A 27,445-nucleotide genomic window follows, 5' to 3' on the forward strand; every position below is an offset into this window, starting at 1 on the left:
TTGGTTTGTGATTGCATAAAAACATCGTCTAAATAGGTAATTGCATTTTTCTTGAGTATTAGTGGTCTAAAAATTTTACTCATAAAAGCTGAAAAAGCTGCTGGTCCTATGGATACTCCATAGAATAAGCGATTAAATTCATATTGTTGATTTCCAATAACAAATTGTGTTAAACGTCGTGATTGTTCATCTAGTGGCATTTGGTTGTATGCACTATTCATATCTGCGGTTGTAAAGTATTTTCCATTTCTCTTTGTTAAGATAACCTGTATTGGTTCAATAGGCCAATTGCATTTTGATTCATCAATTAGTGAATTGAGATATCTAGCGTCTAAAACTATTTTTAATGATTCACTTTTTGCTAGAATGATAACAGGGTTGATAAAAGTGTTACCTTTTGGTTGTTCATCTTTATTTACTGGTGAGATAAATTTGTATTGTTCTTAAATATCAAGTAATCTATTTACTTTGTCGTGTAAGTGAATTGGTACTTTACTGGCTCTTTGTTTTTTGAAACCTGCGTCGGGTTTTAACGGGAGATGTAGTGATGAACTGATTTTTCCAACGTCAAATTTTGATGTTGCGTAGACTGTTGAATATTTTAACAGTTGCTTTGCTAATTTATCAAATTTGGTTTGTGTATTTTGTGAAGGTTCAAAATTAAACATTGTTAAAAGTTTTTGTTGTTCTTTTGTGTAATTTGTTATTTTGAATGTTGGTTTAAAATATGGTGTTTTTGTGAAGTAATCTGTGTTTCTTTTTTCATTACTTACAATATTATTTTTGGATAATTCTTCGTCAAGAATTGTGGATTGGCAAAATCTAATAATTGGAGTATATTATTTTACGCGGTAGGCTAGTTCATTAATGGGTGAAATTGTAGCATTTGTTTCACAATATCCTAAAAGTCCTAAGGGTAATGTTACTTGATATGGGGTATTGTTTTACACGTGTAATGAAATGATGTCGGATTTCGTGTTTTTCAAATATTTGATGGATGAGATCGTGATTTTGAAAAATTTGTGATTAGGTTTAAATTCAAAGTCTGACATAAAAAGTTGTTGTTTATTTTGACTTTTATCATACTGGTGAACTTGTTTTATTGAAAAATTTTGTATATTTCCTGGTAGTGGTTTTAGTTGTTTCCGTTGTTGATTGTAAATTGGGTAAAATTTTGAGAAGAATGATGGTTGTTTGTTTATTCTTTGGAAGAATGTTAGGGCTGTATTTTTTGTTTTTGTGTACTTATCTTTGATTAGTATTTTACTATTTAAGATGTTGATTGTTGGTCTATTTTTAGACATAAATGGTATGCCAATGATATTGTGCTTAATATCAGTAATATGAAATATTTGTTTAAACGGTTTGTTTAAAATTTTGTTTTGCTCCACTGTTCTCGTGGGGAGAAGGAATAATTGGATTTTTCCATAATTTACTAATGTTGATCCTTGTGCTGTTGCTAGTTTACTAGAGGTTGCAAGAGGCGTTAATTTTGGATGTAATGTTTTGATTTCATTCCATGTGGGAATATTAATTATATTTGATTTTGCTCCTGAATCAATTAAAAAATCAATTTCAAGATCTGGTGGTTGAAATTCTTTGTTTCTTGGGCTTTCTAAGAGAAATGGAAATGTCCAAATTTTTTCTCTGGGTTGTTTTTTCTTTATATTTTGATAAATATGTTTTGTGTTTGAGCATTGTGTTTCATCTTTTTCATGGGGTTTAATTACCGTGTTAATTTCGTTTACTTCTTGTGTAGTTTGTGTAGTATGATTGGGTCCAATATAATAATTGTGAAGGAGTTCCAATTGATTTTCATATATATGTGATGTAAAAGGTTGTTCATATATGATAGGTTCATAGTCGTTTTTGACTGTTATCATATTTACAGAGATCGTATTTTCTGTATCACTTTCTGTATCTGATGATCCACAATTTATATGATTTAGTTGTAGTTCGTTTTTCCTGTTTCATCAATACCTGGAGGGTCTGATGTTGTTTCTTCATTTGTCTGCACTTGATTAATGTGTCTTTGATGTTTTGGTGTGCTAAATTCTATGGTGTAGATTCCATATTGTTGTGTTAGATTACATATGTCTTTCAAATAATGTTCAAAAATTTGTCTTTTGATTTTTACATCTGGGAATTCTGCTTTGCATGGGCTGATTCCTGGTTCAAACAAATTTACGAGTAAGTTCTTGCAAAAATCGTGTTGTCCTCTATCATGGAGTGAATCTATAAGAAAGGGATAAACTGCTTCATATCTGGACTATCGTCACTTTGAGTGTGGCTCATTTTTTCGTTTGATGACTGTTGATATATAACTATCGATGTGTCTAATTGGTTGATTCCAATTATACAAGTGTACTGGTTTGTGTTTGTTTTGCTTTTTTATTCTTCTTTTCCTCTTTTTGATGAATTTGAAGTTGTTTCTGAGTCGGAAAAATATAATTGATCATGGATGGGACAATTTTTATATATTGATTCTTTTAATTTGTAGAGTTCATCTAAACTGCTGCACTGCTAGCTTCTGATTCAGAAAATGCGTTTCTATTTTTTGAAAATCTTTTTTGTGTGATTTGTCTTTGTTTGTTTATAATTTTTCTTTTTATTGTTTGTCGTTTTGTTCTAATGTATCCAACTGTTTGTGTATGAGGTGTGATTACAAGATCGTATTTTTTGTTATCTATTTGACAGTTGTGTGAAACGATTGTTTGTTTATTTCCTAAATTTGTGAATGACATGAGGTTTAGGATGAGGGATGCAAGAAGTTGTTAGTTATTTCTATTTCCTTAGACTGTTAGTCCTTACGATTTTTTGGTTAGCTTAACCTAGGTCTTTTTGTTCAGGGTTGGAGAGAAAAGTATATCGATTCCGAAGAATGATTTTTTACTTTCTCGTGGCTAGTCTAATCTAAGGTGTTAACTTACTTAATCTTACTTAGGGGTAGTGATTGTGTTCAAGGGTTGGAGAATAGTAAATCGATCCACAAGGTTCAGGTATAATTAGAACGCAAGTAGTTCGTTAGATACTATTTTAAACTTACTAAGTCTAAGATCAATCCTGGGTCTGGTAAGAGGAGGGTTCAAGTGAAGGATGAATAACCGAAGTTCTTCACTGTTTATCTTAATTTGAATGGTTAGTTTTATTGAAAATTTTCTATTGGTCCTGGGTCTTTCGGAAGGGTTGGATAGTGAATCGTTGTTTGAGGTCGTTAGACACTTTCTAAGTGGGTGGGGGAGAACAAAATTGTTCTTTCTGATCTAAGGATAGGCCTTGATGATCAGGTTTTAATTTTCGTGAAATAGAAAATTTATTAAGATCCAAGGATAAGCCTTGATGATCTGATTTTTAAAATTAAGTGAATTTAAGTTTAAAATGGTTTAAGTTTATTTAAGAAAAAGGTTTAGTTCATCAATGATATTAGTGAGCTTATGATTGCTGTTATGTTTAGGTGATGAAGCTGGAACAACAGTATGATTTATGATTACTAACAATTTATTGTCATGCTACTTATTTTTATTTTTATTTTCAATAAATATTTTTCAAATTTGTTTTATATAATAATGCAGAAATAAAGAAAACGATCTGAGATCTTTTTATCAATCGTTATTGTACATTAATAATTTTGTTTAGCGCCTGAAATGATCATGAAGGTTTACTTCAAAGTTTTATGTTTGCAAATGAAAATCTAAATTCATTGCTAATAAGATTCTAAATACAAAAGTTTGTGTTTGCTTTTGCCGTACAACCATAAAACTAAATGGTAAGTTTCTACTTTGTTGTCTGTCGTCTTTTGTCCGAGGTCTTCCTCCAATTCCGGGTAGTTCTAGTATCGTTCGGAATATCGGCTCTGATCTATTGAGTCGTAGAGACATTTCAAATAAATTATTATCGTGTAACATTTTGAAAAAGTTTTGTCTAAATTCTAATCTATATTTGGTTAATTCTAAGCTATTAAGGTCTTATTCGAGAATTATGGTAGCACCAGATGAGTTATGACTGATGTGGTTAACTCATAGAGTAATTTAGGATAGGGTACACCGTCTGCTCGTCACGCTATCTTATTTTCGGCCGGATAGATTCGTGCAACTTCTTAGTCTAATACCGATCCTAATCTTACTCTTATACTTACTAGTCTCAGGGTGTTTAACTAGTCTCTGCTAGGCTCAATAGATCTAGGGTATACTGGTTTATTGCGGCTGCTGAAGTTCTCTTGGAGAGGTAACTAATTTCTAAGTTAATTTCAAATCTCTCTGGTGCTGAAATTACAAGTAATTTCAGCACTTACAAATAAGTGGGTTGTTAATTAGATGGATTATGATTGGTTAATATTAAATATTTTACAGTGGTAAAATATCCAATTTATCCAATTATAAAATGTAGTTTAGATCAGGTTCCAATATAATCGATTTCTTGGTCCAAATTTGCAATAATTATAGAGTTTATATGAAATCAACTTGGAAAACAATTTTTCAACATAATCGATTTTTAGCCAGAAAGCTAAGCGATTAATTTCTACCTTAAGATTGATTAATCAAAAAGAACGAAACGAGTTTTGAAATCATAAAAAAGAGTCAAAGATAAGTTTTTTTTCACAAATGTTTTTGGTTTAAATCTGCCTTTAGATTAAAACTCTGCTCAAAAATTTAAACAAAACTTTTTCCACACATTGAGTTTTCTTATTTGCATCATCTATGCAAACTTTTTGGACCTTCTCAATTTATTCTTGTTTATGTAAATATTGCCCTGCAAGTTTCAAGAAGTGCGCATTTGTGCAACTAAGTTCGTTGAAAGAAAATAACGAAAGATTCACAAATCTAAATATCTAAAAAAAAGCAGCACCTGTGAATAATTTGAACAAAATTGTGCAATTTGCTCATCGTCTGATATGAATTATTAATACAAGAATATATTAACAAAAGTAACTTGTTTCCGTAGTTTCGCCAAAATTCTGCTGCCGCAGTGCTATTCATAGAAATCCTATTTTATTATAATGTACCCGATGTTGCTCAAAGTCCTCAAACTATTTATTCGAGTAGCGATCTTTTTCGCTTTCTGCAGTTGGTTCTTTTCCAGTTTTATTGACCCCACATAATAATTTCAAAATCCAAAAAATGGTTCAAAATTTACGGTGCTTGAGACGCCAGCGTTTTTGAAGAAAGTATATTTCCGAGGATGTGTTTTAATTTCAAAAAAAGTAGGGGTTTAATTGGAAAAGAACCTCTCTGTCAAGGGGGGGCCTCCTCCTCTTTATCTCCGACTGAATGGGTCGATTTGCCCTACATTCTCACCTATTCGCCCAACTCAGTAAGCAGTTTTTGTTTTTGTTTGATGGTTTCGTTTGATGTAGAAAAAGCTGGATTTCGTTTTTTGAAGACAATGAGATGATGCCTCGGAGCACGGGAGGATTTTGAGTTAGGACCGATGTGGTTAACTCATAGAGTAATTTCGGATAGGGTACACCGTCTGCTCGTCACGCTATCTTATTTTCGGCCGGATAGATTCGTGCAACTTCTTAGTCTAATACCGATCCTAATCTTACTCTTATACTATCTAGTCTCAGGTTGTTTAACTAGTCTCTGCTAGGCTCAATAGATCTAGGGTATACTGGTTTATTGCGGCTGCTGAAGTGCTCGGGAGAGTCCAACTAATTTCTAAGTTAAATTCAAATCTCTCTGGTGCTGAAATTACAAGTAACTTCAGCACTTACAAATAAGTGGGTTGTTAGTTAGATGGATCATGATTGGTTAATATTAAATACTTTACATTGGTAAAACATTTAATTTATCCAATCATAAAATGTAGTTTAGATCAGGTTCCACCCATCCGGGTTTTACAGAGTTTTTTAGAATAGTTCTTCTGCAATTCGAAGGATGGATGATGGACGTTTGTTTTTGGCGAACATCATAATTTTCTTCCGTTTCCTCTTTTGTTAGGGAAGTTCCAGGAAGCTGGAGTTAGAGACATAAGACGTTGTGTTCTTCTTGTGACAACGACTAAGTCTTCGCAACAAACTCAAATCTGATTTCAGAATGGTTGGCTATGTCAGGTTTTTCTGTTCTTCGGGGAGAACTTCTTTTGTGTCTGATCTAGCTTGGGAATGGCGTGGAGATTGTGCGTGGAGGGGATGCCTGGTTACTCGGATCTGTACGTACACTTGGGTCATCGAGGTGGTCATTGGTCTAGTTCAATGAAGTCCTTTTCTGCGAGGTCAAGTCGTACTCTAAATCCTTTGAGTTGTGATTGTGAGCGGCATATTGATTGTAGTTGGTCATTCTCTCTCGAGTGTAGTGGGGTCGTCTTGTCTTTTGATGTTCGTTCTTGGTGTTGTATTCTGATCTATGTATTGCATAAATGTAATTTACATTTTATAAAACATTTATTAGTTTAATATTTTTTAATTATGATTTTAGTTGTTTTCACAAAAGCTTTTTGTTTTAGTTCGGTTATTTTGAAGAGTTACTCACCCTTGAGTAGCTCTTATTAAAAATAGAGGTGTGGTCACAAAGCGTGGATGTAGCGCGGTGGGTTAGGCCGGCTATAGAGCATGCTCAGGACGTCCTTCCTGGTGGGTTAGGCCAGGAGTGGGAGTATGATTTCATGCGGTTTTTGTGAGGGGTCCTGTTATGTGACAACGTTTTATGTTGGGTTTGTTGTGGTTTTTCTTATGTCTTGTTGGTTATGTCCTTTTTCCAAAAAGTAAATTGTTCGTGGTATGGGTTTGTCTTTCGACTTTTTTGTGTTTTATTATTTCTTTCTTAGACTTTATAATAGTCTTCAAAAGAATAAATTATCCAGTTTTAAACTGGGTTAATCCGGTTTGGGTACCGTTGGTTTCCTTTTCTTAGTCATGCTGTTATTCTATGATTTGTGGTATTTAGTAAGCTGCGTTGGTTAGTTTTGTTTAGTATATGATTCCTTTCCAACCGGGTTAAAGGAAAGTTTGAAACATGTTATTATATGTTAGAGTTGTTGAGTGTGAAAACTTGAAACTGAAATTCATTATTTTAAACAATTCTTCGTGGGCGAGCTGTGCGAGTGTGGATAGAATTTCTGTGCGAATGAATGAAAATATCAAAAGGTTAGTACTGCAATTGCATTTTATTAATTTACTGCATAGAATTTGGAAATTTACTGCTAGTTATGGGGGAATTTTAAGTTACAAATTTTCATTATAATTAGATTTACTGCTTGTGGGGAAAATTTTAGAAATGAATTTACTGCATTGGTATTAAATTTATAAATTTATAAGTGTAAGAGATTAATAGAATTGTTGAAGTCTGTTTGATGAAATTTGCGATCTTTATTTGTTTTTTGTGGTTTTTGTAGGTGATCGTCGGATGAAGGCTAAAAATCTAAGGAAAACATGGATAAAGTATGGTGAGTTTTTTAATATTTCAATTAGTTAGTTATATTCATTCAATTCATACTTACCTGTTAGTCGTCGGGGAAAAAACCGTGGGGGAAGATGTCGTGAATTAGTTCTGAAGTTGTTAGTAGTTTAGCTAAGATGCGGATGATATTTTTAGTCTGAAGCAGTGGCCAAAGCAATTGAAGTGCCTTAATGGTGGTTAGTTCTTCAGTGCCAACTGCAAACTCATAAGGTGTGTTTTGGATTAGATTATATAATTTGTGATTGAATTTAGTGTTGTGGATGAATTCTAAAATTGGGATTTCTATAGGTTGTACAAACTCGTGCGGGATAAGGAAGGGTCGGGATTCTTCGGCGTTGAAGGTCTTGGTGATGGGACAGAAGATGTACATTTGGGTTATGGGATCATAATTGCGAAGAATACCATGAAGGTTAGTATCTTTAATGCAATATGTGAAATTTAGGAAAAATGGTGAAGTGTATTTGGAATTAAGGAATTGAAAACGATGGTGTGGTTGTCTAGAGGGTGTGTGTAGGTCAAAGTGATTTTGGATGAAGCGATAATAACTATATGTGTGGGTTTGTTTAGTGCGCAACATAATATCGTGTGAGCAGTGTAAATCTCTTTCGTGTGGTGCAAGGAAATGAAAGGTTAGTGAAAATATTTGGAAGCGTTCTTTAAAACTTTCGTATGCTTGTGTGTCTGTTAGTGCTTCTGAAATAATGTGATCAAACTTTCGGTCGAAGATGTTTAGTGTAAATATATATGGTGTCTTGATGAAAAATTTCTCGGTAATTTGTGGATTAGCGAAGCGATCGTCGTCTAAGAATTGATCTTGGTTAGCTCTGATGATGTTGTGATCATAGTATTCGAGTGTATATTCGTTAGCTCTAGGTGCAGTGTGTGTTTTTAGTGATTTTTTATATCCAACGTAAGTAAATTGTCTAGCGGTTAGTGGTGTAGTGAGTCGATATAGCATGTCCGTATTTCGCTCTATATCGATGTGAGTGTTAGATAAAGGTAAGCAAAGAGGATTAGTAAAATGATAATATGAGGTCCAAGAGAGAGTGGGCATTAAAACATATTCATCTACAAAGTTGCGTGTTTCGTTAGTGTCGTGGGGGGTGTTTAAGGTGTATTGTGGGAATGAGGGTAAGGTGATGGCTAAAAATTCTTTTGTGTTAGTATGCTTGGGGTGGTTGATGTATTCACGGGCTGTTCCTGGTTTTGCTGGGAAAGGATGGTTGGGGAACTTTCTTTTAAAAGTGCGGTAAGCTCTATTAGTGTTGAGTGAAGATTCAGTTGATGTGGATGATGGTGCTAATGATTCAGTATAATTTGAAGAGGGTGTAGGGGTAGGGGGGTTGGATGAATTTATTGTGGAGGAGATTTGGTTTATGGTTGGGGTATTAAGGTGGTAGGGTTGTTGTTGAAGGGTAATAAAATTATCTAGCTCTGGGGAGATTCGGGGGGTGTCTGGAGAATGAGAGGATTGGTCAGAATGGTATGAGGAGTAGGTTGGGGTAACTTGGGAAGCATAAGAGGGTGTGGGAGTGATTGGGTCAGGGTTATTGGATAATATGGGTTGAAAAGGGGGTTGAGAAAAATTAGAAGAGTTATGGAAATTATTGGATGGGGATGGTTCTGAGTCGGCGAATTCATCGGGGGTTTCAATATTCGGGTTATTGAGTTGTGAGATGGAATATAAAACTGAGATGTGTGAATTAGTGTCGGAATTCATGCCTGATGTTACATTACTAGGTGAAAAATCGGGTGGCGGAAAAGCAAAAAGTGGTATTATTGGGATTGGAGAGGTAAGATTGGTTGGGTGGGAATTTGATCGGTGTAGTGATCCAAGTTGGCGGCTCATCGTGGGCTAAAAAAATGATTATTTTGAGACTGAAAAGCGGTGGTATGGGGTTGTTCAATAATTTGTTCATAAGTATTATCATCTTGTGACTGGTGTGTCATTATATGTTGGATGGGACTTTGTGATGTATTGAGTCGAAAATTTGGATTATGTGTGATGGCTAAATTTCGAAAATTTCGTGGGACTAGGGATAGTGGATGGTTATTTGGTAGGGGTGGTAATTGTGGTGCCGTTGGCGTTATGTCTACATTGTTATGTTCTTCGTCGTATGTATTTTGTCGTGTTGCTATTTTTGTGTTATATTCTTTTATTTGTGCGTCTAAAAGAATTTTGTTTATAGATGTAGAAAATATTCCAAAAAATCCTGCAAAGAGTATGCGTGCTACGCTTGCTTGTCTGTTTACTTGTGTGTGTATAGCACATGTGTTGTAGATTCCTTTTAAAAGTGAGAAAAGAAATCCAATAAAGTTAAACATTGCGTATAAAATAGTCAATTTTTCTAAGATGTAGTAGGGCCATCCTAGAAAATCGAGGATCTCATTTTTGAGTGTAACAAAGCTAAAAATGTTAATTGGTGATATATCTTGGGGACGGTATTTTTCACCGTTTAGATATATATAATCTTTAATGTCTTTAAAATATCCGCTATAGTCTTGCGTGTAGATATCGGCAAATCCTGCGGTTTCTGCAAGTTTGCGTAAATTTTGGTCTATTGATTGTCTTTGTATAGTGTCCATTTGTGTTAATAATTCTTGGAATTGTTGTGTTCTAATGTGATGTTGAATATCTGATTTTGAATAGATTCCTATTGATTGTAAGTCTATATTTGGGTTTCGAGCAATAGCGCGAATGCTTTCTGGTGAAAATTTTTTGAGTGATTGCATTAATGTGGGATATGGAGTGAGAAGATAATATTTATTTTCATCAGGGTTTAGTTGTACTACATTGTGGCTGTTTTCTGATCCACATGGGACTGCGGTATCCCAGAAATAGGTTCTTCGTGAAAGTGTATCCACGAAATGTACTTTATTCTTATAAAAGATAGGGATTCTTTTATAACATCGTTTATCTTCAAAAACGTATAGTGGTGATACTTTTTTAGTACAAGTATAAAACCATAAGATGTTTCCTTCATAGTCTAAAAAATTTGATCTATTTCCAGATAATAAGTATCCTGCATAGGGTATTTTTAATACTGCTAGTGCAAGTGATTGTAATATTTGTGTTCGTTCTAATTCGCATAGTTGGTGTAGTGTTTCTAATTCGGAGAGTGACATTTCTTGAAAAATTCGGCTAATTGTATAATCTAGTTTCATATCTAAATGAATATCATAGTGGATATTACCGAAATATGTAGTATTCATTAGTGATAATTCTTGTAAGCGTGTGCTTCTGGTGTCATGGGGTTTTAGATGTCCACCAGGTTGTCCGTTGCTTTTTTCAAAATTAACTGGTATATAGGATGTTCCTTCGTTTAGAGGATGACCTGTGGCATATGGGTCGATTTTTACTTTTCCAGTGGTCATGTCGAATCCTTTTTCGTATTCAACTAATATTTCAGAATATTGTGTTCTGTGAAGTGGATTCCTGTATTTACATGCAAGTTCTGTTTCTTGATATATTTGGAAACGTGTCAATTTGTTTTCTATATTGTCTATGTTTCTAAAATTAGAACTTAGTTTTCGTGATGGATGGACTTGTTCATATGGAATTGATTGTATAAAATATTTTTCGTGAAATTTTATCATACGAGCGTGTATTTTTGCTACTTGAAATGTTGTACATGTATCTTCGGGGAACCAAACAATTGTTGCTTGTGTTCTCGTTGTAGGGTCGCAATAACCTTGATCATTTTTACAAGGTAATCGGATTCCTTGATAGATCATTGTATTATCTGATAAATCTCGTGTTAGTTGTATTTTTTCGAGTTGTATTTTCCAATCAAAAAACATTATTTCTTGGTATCCTTTATTTTTTGTGTCTGCTTTGCAGTTTGATGGGTCATTTATACCAATGTGTGGTATCCAATGTTTATCGTGTAGGTCATAGGTTAATCTTCCGTGTGCGCCGTTATACGGGTATTTTTCGTCTAGTTTTATATGTCCTTGGTGTCTTTCAAGTTGTGATTGATGTACAGAGTCTGGAAAAACTTGAAAATTAACTAACTTTCTTTGGGAGTTTTTATTTCGTGTGATGTTTAGTCTAAGTAATTCATTTTTACAATCGTCGGGATTGAGATGTAAAAGACGTTCTATATTACTTTGATAGAATGATTCATGGTCAAGTCGGTTTTTGTTTCCGTTCGAGACTTGTGAACAATGTACTTTCTTTTCGGAAAATGTTGCTGTGAATTTATAACCTGTAACTGTTGTTGCTCGGGCTTTTGAATAGAGTGTTGCTATTACATCTGTGGTTTCTATAGCTTGTGGTTCTGTTTCACATTGTGATACTTGATTTATTGCATATTTATGTAGTGTTTTTTGTTCATTTTCTTCACAATCGTAATGTGTTACTAATAAATCTTGTGGTCCTGTACGAGGGGAAGGGTTTATGTTTTGATTTGAGATTACTAGAAAAGGGAGTTGGAGAAAAACTAATAATTTTAGAATATACATGTGTATGATAATCCTGAGTATGGATTATAAAATGTAATGTAGCCAATTGTGTTTTTGGTATATCTGTCGTATTTGTATATTACTTCAGTAGTTATAAATGGTGGTGGTAGTGATTGAGCTGTTATGTTAGGTGGATTTAATGGGTAGGGATGTTGGGTAATATTGTTTAACTTAACTGTGATTTCAAACTTTAATTGTAAACTGTTTTGTTGGAGTATTTGAATATTGTGATCACGGATATCGTTGTGAATATCTTGGCGATATTGTAATCTATTAAGTGCCCAGTTATGAAGGCGGTTACTTTCTTGATGTTGTCCAAATAATGGTGGAGGTGCTGTAAATGTATTCCAATCTAGTCTTAAAGGAATATTTATTGATGATTGTTCTCGATATCTGGCGTCGAGATTATTTGGAAAATTTAAGTTAAAAGGTGGTGGTGAAATCTGGCTTATTGATGGTGTTGATGGTAGTGATAATGTTTCTGGTAGTGATGAGGATGTTGTTGTATCCGTAGAAATATCTATGGGGTCATTGACTAAATTTGGTTCACCTTGTGTAAATGAATGTGTAGTCCAATATGGAAATCGTGATGTTTGGTTTGTGGGGTTGAAAGGATTTTCACGTATTTGCTCAGATGTTGGTGTTGAACCTAAGTAATCTGATGGTACGCTTGAGGTGCTACGTTGTGAAAGAAGCGTAGGGGTTTCTGGTAATATACCAATGGGGTTTTCTGGAGTGTTTTGTGATGGGGATTGAGGTATATCAAAATGAACTCGGGGAGTTTGAAGATTTCTGTTTCGTCGAGGATGTATAATTTGTCTATTTATTTCGACTGTATTTTGGTTTTGACTAGAATTTCTTATTCTACTTAGTTCTTGTGGTAGTGTTGGGTATAGGTTATATGTTGGTTCGCTTAAAGGTGCTTGTCGTTGAACTGGTTCTAGTGGTTCTGATAAACGAGCATGTCGTTCTTCAAAAGTGTATGGATTGTCTTGAAAAGAAATTCGTGTAGATGTTTGAGGATTTTGAGTAGTTGAAGGTGGTGTTTGGTTATCTTGGGATGATGTCGGTGAAGACTGGTTCTGTGACTGTTGGGTAGCAATTTTTGATGGATTTTTGAATTGTTACTTTAGTGGGAAGGTTTATGTTTATTATAGTATTCTTCCAAAAAAAGAATTAGAAGGATTGTTGCTAGGGCAAATGTGAAGATTGCTTTCTTTATACATTTACATATTGTCAAAATGAGGGATGATAAAAATGTTATGAAAATTACAAACAATAAAAAAATATCGGTTCTACTGAAAATTGTTCGTATCATTTAGACAAGTTATATGACTCGTACCTGTGGATGTAATCAAGGGTTTTGGAAAGTTGGAGGAATAGTTCGAGTATAGTGTAGAAAATTAAAAAAATGTTACAAAAAATGATTAGGATTATTAGAAAAGATTCAAGTATATCAAAAAGAAATATTATAAAGGTTTCAAGTATTGTAAAAAAATGTTTAAGATTTATAAGTATTTGAGTAACTGATTGAGAGAAGAGCATTCAAGAAATGATCTCTTTGTCGAATATTTTTTTCTGTTTGAGGCGATTTTCAAGTGTGGTCGGATTATTTATTAGTTTTTTGACAAGTGGGTTGAGTTTTGTAAAAAATTGTTGGGGGCAATTTTCATGGTGATTGGGAGGTCGTCTTTTTCTTTATTTTTGTTTGTCAAATGATCCGGGGTATGGTGAGATTTTTATACTTTAGGCTAATTAAAATGTTCATTTTGTTACTTTAGGCTAAGTTAACAAATTTGCTTTGGGGGTATTCGTGGTCTGAGTTGGGGAAATATTGTTGATCTTTGGGTTATTAGATAAGGGAGGGGTACGGTATTATGGTGATATTTATTTTAGTTGTCAAGTTGGAGTGGTTTGCTTATTTTTGACCTGGAGGTCGTAAAGTTATAGTTATAGATGTGCCTGGAGTTCTATATGATTCGTCTAATTGGTCTTAGTTTGAGTTAGAGAAAGTGACGGATTGGATGAATCCTATTGGTCTATTTTGAACTAGAATTATTGCGTACTTGTCAGCATGTTATTTTGAAAAATGTAAATGAAAAATGATTTGAAGGTTTCAAGATAGTGAAGTATAATGTTAAAATTACTTTTGAAATTCCACTTTCTTTAAAATTTTAGATTGGGGGATGAATATTTTATAGTTTTTACGTGGTTGGTTTCGGAGTCTTGTTGTTTTTCTATTTTCTGATTTGTCGATTTGTTCTTGGGGTATTATTTGTTCGGTCATTTTTCTATTTTTTCTTTGTTTTGGGGATTCTTTATGGTTTTGTGTATTTTGAATCATTTGTTTGTGGTCCTGATAAATTTATTTTATCAGTTAAATCTTCTTTTTCAATTAGTGGAAAATGGTCTTTCTTAGGCGGGTGTTGTTTTGTTCGTTTTTGTTGGGTGTTATTTTTTATCCATTGAGAATATGGGATTGGTTTGAAAGTTGATGTTCCAAGTAAATCAACTTCATCATGATTATTTTGACAATCTAAATAAAGTGGGAAATGTTGTAAACTATTTATTTGTGATTGTTCAATATCAGTTTTTACTGCATATTTGCATTCCAATCGGGGTGATGTTTCGTTTTCTGCAAGGTAGAATTTTATGTTTTTGGGTATTTCAACTGTTGTTTTTCGTGTAAGTAATTCAGGTGGTGTATTTCGACTTAAGGTGTCTGGTAATGCAAGATTTTTTCCTGCAGTCCAAACTATATGTAAGTTTGGAAATTTCATTAGAATTAGTTGAAATCTGTAAACTCGGTGGTTTGGGTTAGATTTTTGTGTAAAGAGAAAGATGATTGGTTTATGGTCTGTGAATAGAACTGTTGGATGTTTTGATCCAAGTATCAGAAATTCATATTCTGTCAGTGTATATATTATGGCTGTACATTCTCTCATTAGAGTTGAGAGTCGTAGCTCTGCTTGAGTGAATAATCGAGAATTTGCTGATATGAGGTTCATTTTATTTGTACCATTATGTGATTGTAATAGTGCTGCACCGATGCCAAAGTTCGAAGCATCGCACATTGCATAAAATGGTTGATTTGAATCTGGAATTGTGTTTGAAATTTGTTCAGTTAAAAGTTTCTTTATTTCTTCAAATCGTGTTTGATGTTCTGTGTTCCATTCAAAATTATTTTGTTGTCTAAGGATGTTATAAAATGGTCGTAGATATAATTGCATTTTATAAACATATTTACTTAAAAAGCTTAACATTCCAAGAAATTCTTGGATTTTCTTTTTATTTGTTGGTGGTTGAAGTTTTTGAATAGCGTCAATGCGTGATTTCAATGGAGTGATTGTTTTTCGTTCTATATTATGTCCTAAGAATTGAACTCTTGTCAAAAAGAAGTGTGATTTATCGGGGGCGGCCTTCAGATTTTCGTTCTGAAGTATTTGGTGATATTTTTCTAAAACATTGAACATCTCGTCTTTTGTTTGTGATTGCATAAAAACATCGTCTAAATAGGTGATTGCGTTTTTCTTGAGTATCAGTGGTCTAAAAATTTTGCTCATAAAAGCTGAAAATGCTGCTGGTCCTATGGATATTCCATAGAATAAGCGGTTGAATTCATATTGTTGGTTTCCGATAACAAATTGTGTTAAACGTCGTGATTGTTAATCTAGTGGCATTTGATTGTATGCACTATTCATATCGGCGGTTGTAAAGTATTTGCCGTTTATTTTTGTTAAAATAACTTGTATTGGTTCAATGGGCCAATTACATTTTGATTCATCTATGAGTGAATTGAGGTATCTAGCGTCGAGAACGATTTTTAATGATTCTCCTTTAGCTAGAATGATAACGGGGTTGATAAATGTGTTGCCTTTTGGTTGTTCTTCTTTATTAACTGGTGATATAATGTTGTATTGTTCTAAAATATCGAGTAATCTGTTCACTTTATCATGTAAGTGAATTGGTACTTTACTTGCTCTCTGTTTTTTGAAAACTGCGTCTGGTTTTAACGGGAGATGTAGTGATGAACTGATTTTCCCAACATCGAATTTTGATGTTGCATAGACTGATGAATATTTAATTAGCTGTTTGGCTAATTTTTCGAATTCGTCTTGTGTTATTTGTGAATGTTGGAAATTAAACATTGTTAAAAATTTTTGTTGGTCCTCTGTGTAGTTACTTATGTTGAATGTAGGTTTGAAATATGGAGTTTTTGTGAAATAATCCGTATTTCTGTTTTCGTTACTTATTATATTATTTATAGATAATTCTTCATTAAGAATTGTAGATTGGCAAATATCTAGTAATTGGAGTATATTATTTACGCGATAGGCTTTTTCGTGTATTGGTGATATTGTAGCGTTGGTTTCGCAATATCCTAAAAGTCCTAAAGGTAATGTTACTTGGTAAGGTGTGTTGTTATAGACATGTAAGGAAATGATATCGGAATTCGAATTTTTCAAATATTTTATGGATGAGATTGTGATTTTGAAAAATTTGTGAATAGGTTTGAATTCAAATTCTGACATATAAAATTTTTGTTTGTTTTGCTCTTTATCATATTGGTGAACTTGTTTGATGGAAAAATTATAGATATTTCCTGATAGTGGTTTCAAGTGTTTTCTTTGTTGGTTAAATATCGGGTAGAATTTTGAAAAGAATGGTGGTTGTTTATTTAATCTTTGAAAAAATGTTAAGGATGTTTCTTTTGTTTTTGTATATTTATCTTTGATTAATATTTTACTATTTAGTATGTTAATTGTTGGTATATACTTCGAAATAAATGGTATTCCAATGATATTATATTTAATATCAGTGATATGGAATATTTGTTTAAATGGCTTATTTAAAATTTTGCTTTGTTCCATTGTTCTGGTGGGGAGGAGAAATAATTGGATTTTTCCGTAGTTTATCAATGTTGATCCTTGTGCTGTTGCTAACTTACTGGAGGTTTCAATAGGTGTTAGCTTTGGGTGTAAAGTTTTTATTTCATTCCATGTGGGGATGTTTATTATGTTTGATTCTGCTCCTGAATCAATTAAAAAATCTATTTCAAGGTCTGGTGGTTGAAATTCTTTATTTCTTGGGCTTTCTAAGAGAAATGGTATTGTCCAAATTTTTTCTTTGGGTTGTTCTTTTTGTATATTTTGATAAATGTGGTTTGTATTCAAGCATTTTGTTTTGGTATTTTTATTGGTTTGATTTGTAGTGTTAATCTCATTTGTTTCTTGCGTCGTTGGTGTGGAATTTATGGGTGTAGTGTAATAATTTTGAAGAAATTCTGATTGATTTTCATATATGTGTGATGGAAAGGGTTGTTCATATATGACAGATTCATAGTCATTTTCGACTTTTATCATATTGATAGAAAGAGTGTTTTCAGTATCACTTTCTGAATCTGATGATGTACAGTTTATTTGATTGAGTTGTAACGTATCAGTTACTGTGTCATCAATACCTGGAGGGTCTGATGTTGTTTCTGGGTTAGATTGTACTTGATTGATTTGTCTTTGATGTTTAGGTGTACTACTTCTGTGGCGATTATTAGAATTATTATAGTTATTATTATTCCGGTGTGGTGATTGGGAATAATTTCTATAACGATTATTATAACTTGAGTGTCGATTTTGTGAATTATTTCGCGATCTGTTTTGGTAATTATTGTTTGGTCTGTTATAGTTCGATCTATTATATGAGTTATTCCTTGATTGATTGTTCGGGTAATTCTGGTTTCGGTTGTTTGAATAACTTCTATTTCGATTATAGGAGTAGTTTCTATTCCTATTGTATGATGAATTTCGTGATTGGTTGTTTGGATAGTAGTTATTTCTTGGTTGGGAATTAGATCTAGAAACAAATCGTTGTGTATTTGAATTTGATCTGGAGTAGTTATTTCGACTATTTGGTCTATTGTAGTGATTTTGTGATGAATTATACGTGTTTCTTCGTTCTGGTGATCTTCCTCTATAACTTGAGTTATATGGTGATTGATTTCTTGTATAATTTGTATTGTTCGGGAGTGGTTTTCCTGAACTGTTGTTGCTGTGGACTGTTTTGTTCGGTAGATTTTGATCTTTTTTCATGTATTGATAGAATGATTTATTTGGTTCTTTATATTTTTGAGGTTTATTTTGATTGTCTTGCTGTTTTTGTCTACATTCGGAAATACTATGTCCGTATCGTCGGCAATAATTACACCATTTTTTGAAAGATGGTTTGCCTTTGAAGTTTGGGTTCTTTTCATAAATATTGAGTATTTCAGTGATTTTTTCAACGAGGTCTGTCTCTGATTCCTGTATATTATTAATATTAGTGGGAGTCGTTTCAATTCTGTTAACGTATTGTAATTTCAGATTTTCCGTTTCTTCTAGTTTCATCGTGATTTCTGCTTGTTCTAATTTGTCTACTAGTTTTCGAAAATCTAAATCGGGTTCTCGAATTGAAGAAGGATGGGATGCTCTCTTTTTTATTGCTATTTTCCTTAATTGTGGTGTTAAGGTCATCATTAAGATTTCTGTCATCTTTGTGTTTTTATAGTCATGTGTATTTAGTGAGTATGCTTTTCGAACTAGTGTTTCGATTCGTACTGCTATTTGCTTGATGGTTTCGTTTGGTAATCTGCGAATTTCATTACATAAAACTCTTTGTTGTTGTTTGTTTCTTTCGGAGTCAAACATTTTTGAAAATTCTTGTGTAAACCTTTTCCAGTTTGATTTTATTTCTAGAGGTAGTACTGAAAACCATTTTTGGGCTGCGCCATCTAAGGTTGTTTGTATTAACGCTGTGCGTCGATGTATCCAGTTTTGATGTAGTGGCGTATTAATTGGTTCAGGTCCAATATTTAAAATCAGGTTTGCTGTTACTGCATTTAAATAATCTTCTACAGAATATTCAGGGTCTGTTCCTGTGAAAACCATTAAAGGTTTGTTTGATGTTATTGATGATCCACCCATAAGGTATGGATTCATTGTCATTTGTAATGATTCTGCTGCATTTGGCATTTGAGAAAAATTTGAAAGTTGGTTTCTTGTTATTTCATGTTGTTGGAGATAATATGGGAGTGGTATTTCATTTTGCATTTGTGATGCTTGATACGAGTGTGTAGTCATTGGATTTTGTTGTTGAATTGGTTGAAAGGATTGTGTATTAATTAGATTTTGTTGTTGAATTGGTTGTTGATGTTGTGCATCTATTGGTTGTGGAGAAAAATTTCTATGATTTGTACGTGTTTTCTGTATTCCTTGTCTACGATATTCTTGAGTATTTTGTGCAAATATATCTGGTTGTAAGAAATCATCATCTGAGGATAAATAATCCATTTGATAAGATGTCTGTTTTTTATTTTTATTTTGTTGAAAAAATGGGTAATTTTCACTGTGATCCTGTGGAGGATTTGGTTGAAAATTTTTGGAATTATATTGGGCCGTTGGGTTATCCCAGTTTCGAGGTTTTGTATATTGATTAAAATTTCTTTGTGGTTGATAATTTGTTTTTGACGGATGTGTATAATTATAATTATGGTCTGCAAAGTTGTTTCTAGTGAATGTTTTGTGTGTTTTTGATGGTATTGTCATGGGTCTATATGTTTGGTAATCCATATGTGAATATTTAGGGGCAACCGAAGGTTTAACGGTTGATTGTAAGGTTACCTGTGTTTGTGAAGGATTTGTATTTCTTGGTGTTGTTAAATTTGGGCGTATTGGTGAAATACTTTGTTGTGTAGTTGTTGTGTGTACAATTTCTTCATTTATGAAGTGTGATGGTGTCTGGATATCTTGTTGAGTAAGATTCCTAGTTCCATTGAGGTTTTCATTGTGTATAACTGTAGAGTTTAAACTATTATTTTGTGTATCGGGTAAAAATGTATTATAGTTTAATGGTGTTGCATCAATGGTTAATGGTATTACTTTTACATAATCTCTTATGTAAGATATCGTACTTATTGCTTGACTTGAGATTGATTGTGGGAAGCTTATAAATGCGGGATGAGACCATTCGGGGTCCCAAACATAATCTGATTGTTCTGTGATAGCTGTATCATCGTTCGAGTTTTGGGGTCTAAAATTTTTTCTTGCTTGTGCAATTAAATCAATATTGTGTGTAAAATAATCTATTATGAACCATGCCAAAATTTTTTGTAGATCGTGTTTTGTATGTTGTGAAACGTCGTCTTTCGTGAAATTTTCTTTAATGATGTTTAAATAACTAGAGAGTAGTGTGATTTCATGTCGTACTTTCAAATGTTTAGATGTTTCTGTCGGTGAGACATTTGTTATTGGGATTTCGTTTTCTAATATCGAAATATAACTATATATTATTGCGAAAACTTCATTGGTGAATATGGAGTTTGCTCTTTGTGAGTTATGATATTGGATGCTTTTTATATATTCTGAAAAAACTTTTGAAAATTCTAAATCAAGATCGTCTGTTTGAATTGTATATTTTCTATTATTATGGTTTGGTGAGGTGAATTCTATGGAGTAGATTCCATACTGTTGTGTTATGTTGCATATATCTTTTAGATAGTGATCTATGATTTGTCTTTTGATTTTTACATCGGGGAACTCTGTTTTACATGGACTGATTCCGGGTTCAAATAAATTTACGAGTAAATTTTGACAAAATATGTGTTGTCCTCTATCAGTATCTGCGTCTACTATAAAAGGAAAGATTTCATCATCATCTGGAGTTTCTTCACCTGGAGTGTGCGTTGAGCTCATTTTTTCGTTCGATGACTGTTAATATGTAATTATTAATGTGTCGAATTGGTTGATTCCAATTGTATAAATGTACTGGTTTGTGTTTATACTGCTTTTTTATTCTTCTTTTTCCTCTTTTTGATGAATTTGAAGTTGTTTCTGAGTCAGAAAAATATAATTGATCGTGAAGTGGGTAATTTTTATCTATTGATTCTTTTAGTTTGTAAAGTTCGTCTAAACTGTTGGTTTCTGATTCTGAAAATGCGTTTCGATTTTTTGAAAATCTTTTTCGTGTTATTTGTCTTTGTTTCGTTATTATTTTTCTTTTTAGTGTTTGTCGTTTTGTTCGAATGTATCCAACTGTTTGTGTATGAGGTGTGATTACAAGGTCGTATTTTTTGTTATCTATTTCACAATTGTGTAAAACGATTGTTTGTTTATTTCCTAGGTTTTTAAATGACATAAGGTTTAGAATGACGGATGCAAAAGGTTGTTAAATGATTTCTATTTTCCTAAACTGTTAGTTCTTACGATTTTTTGGTTAGCTTAACCTGGGTCTATTTGTTCAGGGTTGGAGAGAAAAGTATATCGATTCCGAAGAATGATTTTTTACTTTCTCGTGGCTAGTATAAGTTAAGGTGTTAACTTACTTAATCTTACTTAGGGGTAGTGATTGTGTTCAAGGGTTGGAGAATAGTAAATCGATCCACAAGGTTCAGGTATAATTAGAACGCGAGTAGTTCGTTAGATACTATTTTAAACTTACTAAGTCTAAGATTTATCCTGGGTCTGGTAAGAGGGGGGGTCAAGTGAAGGATGAATAACCGAAGTTCTTCACTGTTTATCCTAATTTGAATGATTAGTTTTGTTTAAAAATTTCTATTAGTCTTAGGTCTTTAGAAAGGGTTGGGTAGTGAATCGACGTTTGAGGTCGTTAGACACTAATTAAGTGGGTGGGGGAGAACAAAGTTGTTCTGTTTGATCCAAGGATAAGCCTTGATGATCAAATTTGAAATTTAATTAAGTAGAAAATGATTTAAGATCCAAGGATAAGCCTTGATGATCTGGTTTTAAAATTAAGTGAATTTAAGTTTTAATAAATTTTTAAATGTGTGTAAAGGAAAGATTTAGTGTTTTGATGATATTAGTGGGTTTATGATTGCTGTTATGTTTTAGATGATGGAGCTGGAACAACAGGATGATTTATGATTACTAACCATTTATTGTCATGCTACTAATTTTTATTTTTATTTTTCAATAAATATTTTTCAAACATGTTTTGTATATTACTGCAGAATTTTAGGAAAACGATCTTAGATCTTTTTATCAATCGTTATTGTATATTAATAATTTTGTTTAGCGCCTGAAATGATTTTGAAGATTAACTTCAAGGTTTTATGTTTGCAAATGAAAATCTAAATTCATTGCCAGTAATATTCTAAATATAAAAGTTTGTTCTGGTTTTTGCTTAACTATCATATAGCTATATGGCAAGTTTCTACTTTGTCGTATGTCGTCTCTGGTTCGAGGTCTTCTTCCAATTCCGGGTAGTTCTGTTATGGTTCGGAATATTGGCTCTGATCTATTGAGTCGTAGAGACATTTCGATTAAATTATTGTCGTATAACATTTTGTAAATGTTTTTGTCTAATTTCTAATCTATTTTGGTTAACTCTAAGCTATTAAGGTCTTGTTCGAGACTTATGGTCGCACCAGATGAGTTAGGACCGATGTGGTTAACTCATAGAGTAATTTCGGATAGGGTACACCGTCTGCTCGTCACGCTATCTTATTTTCGGCCGGATAGATTCGTGCAACTTCTTAGTCTAATACCGATCCTAATCTTACTCTTATACTATCTAGTCTCAGGTTGTTTAACTAGTCTCTGCTAGGCTCAATAGATCTAGGGTATACTGGTTTATTGCGGCTGCTGAAGTGCTCGGGAGAGTCCAACTAATTTCTAAGTTAAATTCAAATCTCTCTGGTGCTGAAATTACAAGTAACTTCAGCACTTACAAATAAGTGGGTTGTTAGTTAGATGGATCATGATTGGTTAATATTAAATACTTTACATTGGTAAAACATTTAATTTATCCAATCATAAAATGTAGTTTAGATCAGGTTCCAATTTGAAAAATTCTCAAAGGAAGCTGAATTTTCAAAAAAATATATTTAATTTTATTTCGACCGTTTTTTGTCTGGACCAGGTTGATTTTTCGAGCGTTCCCAAATTAACCCTGAAGACTTTATTTCTGCATCGCATCGCAGCCAAATTTTTGAAAAAGAGGCCAAAATGACGCTCTAAGGATCTTTTAAGAGCTTTTGACTAAAACGCAATTTTTTATTCGCGCTTCCCTCAAAATTATTAGGTATTGGTGCCAAAGGCGCGTTTAGAAAAATTTCGAAGAGTTGTCCGACCCAAACTTGATGTATAATAGTACAAAAGGTGGAAAGTGAAATTTAGGACCTTTAGGATGGTCAAGGGAAAACTCTAAAAAGCGGAGCATCCTTCTTCCCCTCTTCGACTCAGTAGCGGATGTAGAAGGAAGTGGGAAGTGGGGGGGGGGGGGGGGGGGGAGAGACGCTCGGAATCTTCAGTTGTTCAAAAAACAATACAAAACAAAGCTGAAGTCGAAAATTATTTACAACCCCCCTCGCGATTGTTTTACAGTTGGAGCACTTGTTTAGCCAGTTGTTTTAAAAATCAATTACAAGTGACTCATCCTTGTCTATTTTCTTAGTACTTCATGAGTTCAGTGCGCACTATTTACACAAGTGACTCATCCTTGTCTATTTTCTTAGTACTTCATGAGTTCAGTGCGCACTATTTACACAAGTGACTCATCCTTGTCTATTTTCTTAGTACTTCATGAGTTCAGTGCGCACTATTTACACAAGTGACTCATCCTTGTCTATTTTCTTAGTACTTCATGAGTTCAGTGCGCACTATTTACACAAGTGACTCATCCTTGTCTATTTTCTTAGTACTTCATGAGTTCAGTGCGCACTATTTACACAAGTGACTCATCCTTGTCTATTTTCTTAGTACTTCATGAGTTCAGTGCGCACTATTTACACGTGCAACTACATGCAGTGCCAGATAGCATGCAACACTTGGACTGCGAATGACGTCAGCATCCTCCGATATGACTCATCCGACAGGAACGACCACCATCCGATCCATTGAACTTAATTAAGGCTCCAAATTAGACCAATCAAGTGTACGCAGAGAAGTCTTCTAGATTTTACATATATAGTAGGGTTGTGAAAGAAATCAGAAAAAAAATGATCAAGGAGCCTCAAAAGTTCAATTAATCCTTCTGTGGTCGTGGCGTCAGGAACTGTGTGTGTTATGACTACCCCTATGGACAACTGTACCACTACTTGGACCACCCAATTGACACAGAACTGTCCACGCAAATATTCGCCGTCAGAGGTCATGATCACATTCAATGTCAATTAAGTTCAATTTGATGGCGGCATAAAAAATTTAAGTATTTTCGATAATGCACCGAGATAAAAATTTCATACAATTTCATACAAAAAATGACGAAAACAATGTCATACCCAAACAAAATGTTTTACCAAAACTTTTGTGTTGATGACGTATTTTTGGATACAAAATCATTGAATTATTTTCCCGTTTTTTTAAAAGTTTTTCTCAAAAACTATCAAAAAAGCTTGTCGTTTTTATTGCATAAGCCTGAAGGCTTTGAGCAGTGCATGATTAATTAAAACTTGTAATCAGAAAAAAATTGCGACCTCGAAAGTTTTTGCCCAAATTTAGAATCATGCCGAAGACATCTATACTCAGATTATTTCCAATGCATTGTATATGCAGGACCATTAAACCTTTGGTGAATATAGCTTTGAGTAACCAGGGTCTTTCTCACTTGTGTTCGGTTTACGAGCAAAACCCAAAAACTTCGAGAAAAAATTAAATTTACTAAAACACAATTTTTTGATTTATGGAAAAATGGTAAGCCTAACTAACATACATGAAAAATTACCAATTGTAAAACCTTCATGCACTTATCTGTACTTGCATGAAAGGTGAAATATAAGCATTTTTCCATTTATAAAAATTTTATGATTATCATTTTTGGTCAACCCGGGTTCGGAAGGCAGCAGTGAAATTGCTCGTGTTGATGGTTGGTGATTCGAGGATATCATCTTCAGCCTTGGTGGAAGTCACAATAAAACCTCTTCCTGACCATTTCAAGGTGGAAATTTAAAAAAAAATGGCAAAAAATGCGTTTTGATGACAAATTATCAAACCCAATTATAGTTTTTGAATCCTAAAATAAGTTGAAACGAAAACTTGCCTCTAAACAATATAATTACAACAATGTTTCATATGAAAGTTTTCTGATTTATCATATTCCGCGAGATTTTTGGAATGGAATAATTTACACACAATTTAGTTTTCAAGTTATTGCAGGCGAAATACATGCGGGCCCTGTGTGTTATAGTAGATTTTTCTAGGGACCAGTCTATTATAATAGTACCCTGCAAAAAACTTTCAACAAAGAAAAAATTAATCTGGTTTGTAAAAATTTAAAATTTATCAAAGTTTTTAATCTGAAAACAAATAAACAATAATCAGTTAAGATCGATTTTTAAACTGGTTCTAGAATCATACAAAAAATAATTGAATAAAGTGCTGATTTAAATTATCCGGACGAAACGAACAAAACCTGAAATTTGTTTAAGAATTGACAAATAATGAAGAAACAAAAGTTGCTTAGAGTTTCATTAGATTTAATATGGTGCAATTTTTTCTCCGAAAGTATCAATCAAAATTTTGCCCCAAAAATAGGTTATTTTGGCTTTTTTCAATTAACCAAGAATTACGCTGAAACTATTTCGTTAATTGATGAACAAGAAGCTCGATATATATCGCAAGAAGTGTCTTACACAGCCCAAAAAATTTTTAGAAGGTTAAAATCTCCAAAATTTCAGCAAATTGTTTAAAATTTGTTTTTAGACAAAGATTCTTGGTTTTATATAGTAAAAATCACGTTTCTTGAATATCAAGCAAAAACATTTTTTCTTATACATATTTTTGGAGTCTTAACCTTTCTAGAACTTTGTTGGGCTGTGTAAAAGGCTTCTTGTGATATGTATTCTTCATCAATTAACGAAGTATTTTCAGCGTAATTCTTGATTAATTGAAAAAAAAACCAAAATGACCCTTATTTGGGGTAAAAATTTAGTTGAGAATTTTGGAGAAAAAATAGCATCATATTAATTCTAATGAAATTTTAAGCAACATTTTTTCTCTTCACTTTTTGTCTAATTTTCACCCAATTTGAGAAAAACGTGTTTGAAAACTCAAATTTTATTCATCTTGTCCAAATAATTTAAATCAGCAGTATATTAAGTTTGAAACTGGATGAAGCCTTAAAATAGAGTCAATTTTTCTTCATCCCCACTCAATGCCTGCCAACAAAGTTTAGCCAATTCATGGGTGAAAGATCGCAACTTGGGAAAGATCGTCTATGGTGGTGTGGGGGAGAAGGAGGGTTGATTTTAACTTGATTGGTAGCATATGTTCGAATTTGTTTTAGTCGATGGTTTGAATATATTTTGTTTACGTCAACAAAATATAGACAATAAATATTGAGGTTTTTCGACATTTTTTGTTTCAGACTATCTGACAAGAGACATGAGGCCAAAGGCAGAGACAAGTACAACGACGATGACATAAAAACAAGAAACAAACTGAAAAAAAAAACATCTTGTTTTCATTCACTCTTAATAAAAATGTAAGACTTTTTCTTAATCTATCCAATGATATCAGTGGTATCAGGGGCGGTTTTAGTGGGGGGGGGGGGGGGGGGGGCAACAAATTCTAATTTTGAAGAAGCGCTCGCGCAGCAGAAAAGCTTAATTTTTTGGTTAAAATATTGCAAAAAGTCAAAAAGTTCTCAAAAACGTTTTTTCCTCTCTAAATTTTTTTATCTGAATAGGATAGTTATAATGCAGGAAGTTTTGCCCCCTCGAAAAATCCTAGATGCGCCCCTGGATGTAATACAAACTTTGCAAAATCTGATGCTGATGCCATCGAATTTCATGGCCTGAAACTCCGACCCTCAGTTGAGAGAAGGTTGAACGGATGAAATATTTAAGGATGCAGAATCCAAAAAACAATTATAAAAAAAATATGAACAATAAAAAGTTTATATTATACTGTTAACTCGAAAAAAAATGATATAATTTTGCCACAGTCAAAGGTTTTTAAAATCCTACTCTTTGAATAAAAATTAAATTATGTTCCGATCACATGTAGAATGACTTTAATCAGGCCATTTGATAATTAATTTTCGTACAGACAGTAGGATTTTGTTCTCCGATTTGTTCATAGCGTAGACAATTTCTATAGCTATCGTGATTTTAGGAGAAGGTCTAATTAGGACTCACCATCCAAAGAGTGATTCTAGTTGCGATGAAGATGATGAGAAGGAGGAACATACACACTAATGCGTAGAATGCACCAGCCATCCACAGCCACGCTCTGAAAATCAAAACGAATTAGAAGTATTCAACACTGATTTTCTTTAAAAAGTAATAGAAGATATGAATATTTAGCTGCCTTGCTCTCAAGTTTTTTCTTTGAGATCTATTTGGTTCGCAGTCCATCTTGTTTGTTGATTCAGGGTGAGACACCGTTTCGAAGCCCCCCGGGTCGAGGTCCGCCACTAATTTTTGACTTTGTCGGTCGCGGAAATGTAAATTCCGGGACCGAAACTCCATAGTCTGGGCAGGGTTTTCAGTCGCGGATAAACTCTGGAAATACCGTATCTCGGTCGCAATGGTCGTATCTCGGTCTCGGTCAAAAAATTAGCCGCGGCGGTCGAAAAATTAGTCGCGGTGGTCAAAA

General features: G+C 33.4%; 2 protein-coding genes across 4 annotated transcripts in view; one reads left to right on the forward strand and one right to left on the reverse strand.

The window, feature by feature from the left end:
• The window catches only part of LOC134848876 (uncharacterized), a gene marked incomplete in the record, with an annotated part of 85,257 nt that overhangs the window by 36,221 nt on the left and 21,591 nt on the right, over window positions 1-27,445 (reverse strand). The window contains 1 exon segment of the mRNA XM_063866390.1: window positions 26,986-27,079. Coding sequence (XP_063722460.1) covers window positions 26,986-27,079 — 94 coding nt within the window.
• LOC134848879 (uncharacterized) lies at window positions 4,874-27,073 on the forward strand. 3 transcript variants are annotated; one of them, XR_010162963.1, is made up of 6 exons: window positions 4,874-5,063; window positions 5,222-5,310; window positions 23,609-23,721; window positions 23,898-23,998; window positions 26,214-26,330; window positions 26,963-27,073. XR_010162963.1 is itself a non-coding variant. In XM_063866395.1 (5 exons), exons 1-5 carry the CDS (start codon window positions 4,997-4,999, stop codon window positions 26,270-26,272), a joined length of 429 nt encoding a protein of 142 aa, XP_063722465.1. In that variant the 5' UTR covers window positions 4,874-4,996; the 3' UTR covers window positions 26,273-26,361. The 3 variants fall into 3 exon arrangements, 2 of the variants coding, with proteins under 2 accessions (XP_063722465.1, XP_063722466.1); XM_063866395.1 differs by lacking the exon at window positions 26,963-27,073 and having other exon boundaries at window positions 26,214-26,361; XM_063866396.1 differs by lacking the exon at window positions 26,963-27,073 and having other exon boundaries at window positions 5,237-5,310; window positions 26,214-26,361.

The sequence above is a fragment of the Symsagittifera roscoffensis genome, chromosome 6 (assembly GCF_963678635.1).
Source record: "Symsagittifera roscoffensis chromosome 6, txSymRosc1.1, whole genome shotgun sequence".
Taxonomy (NCBI): Eukaryota; Metazoa; Xenacoelomorpha; order Acoela; family Convolutidae; genus Symsagittifera; species Symsagittifera roscoffensis.

What these genes read in the sequence shown, in the direction of transcription:
- LOC134848879 (XM_063866395.1), top strand. Translation starts at nt 4,997, where the DNA reads ATGTACCCGATGTTGCTCAAAGTCCTCAAACTATTTATTCGAGTAGCG. An exon ending in TCACCTATTCGCCCAACTCA is followed by an intron (nt 5,311 to 23,608) that starts GTAAGCAGTTTT and finishes CTATTTTCTTAG; the next exon opens with TACTTCATGAGTTCAGTGCG. An exon ending in GCAAATATTCGCCGTCAGAG is followed by an intron (nt 23,999 to 26,213) that starts GTCATGATCACA and finishes TTTTTGTTTCAG; the next exon opens with ACTATCTGACAAGAGACATG.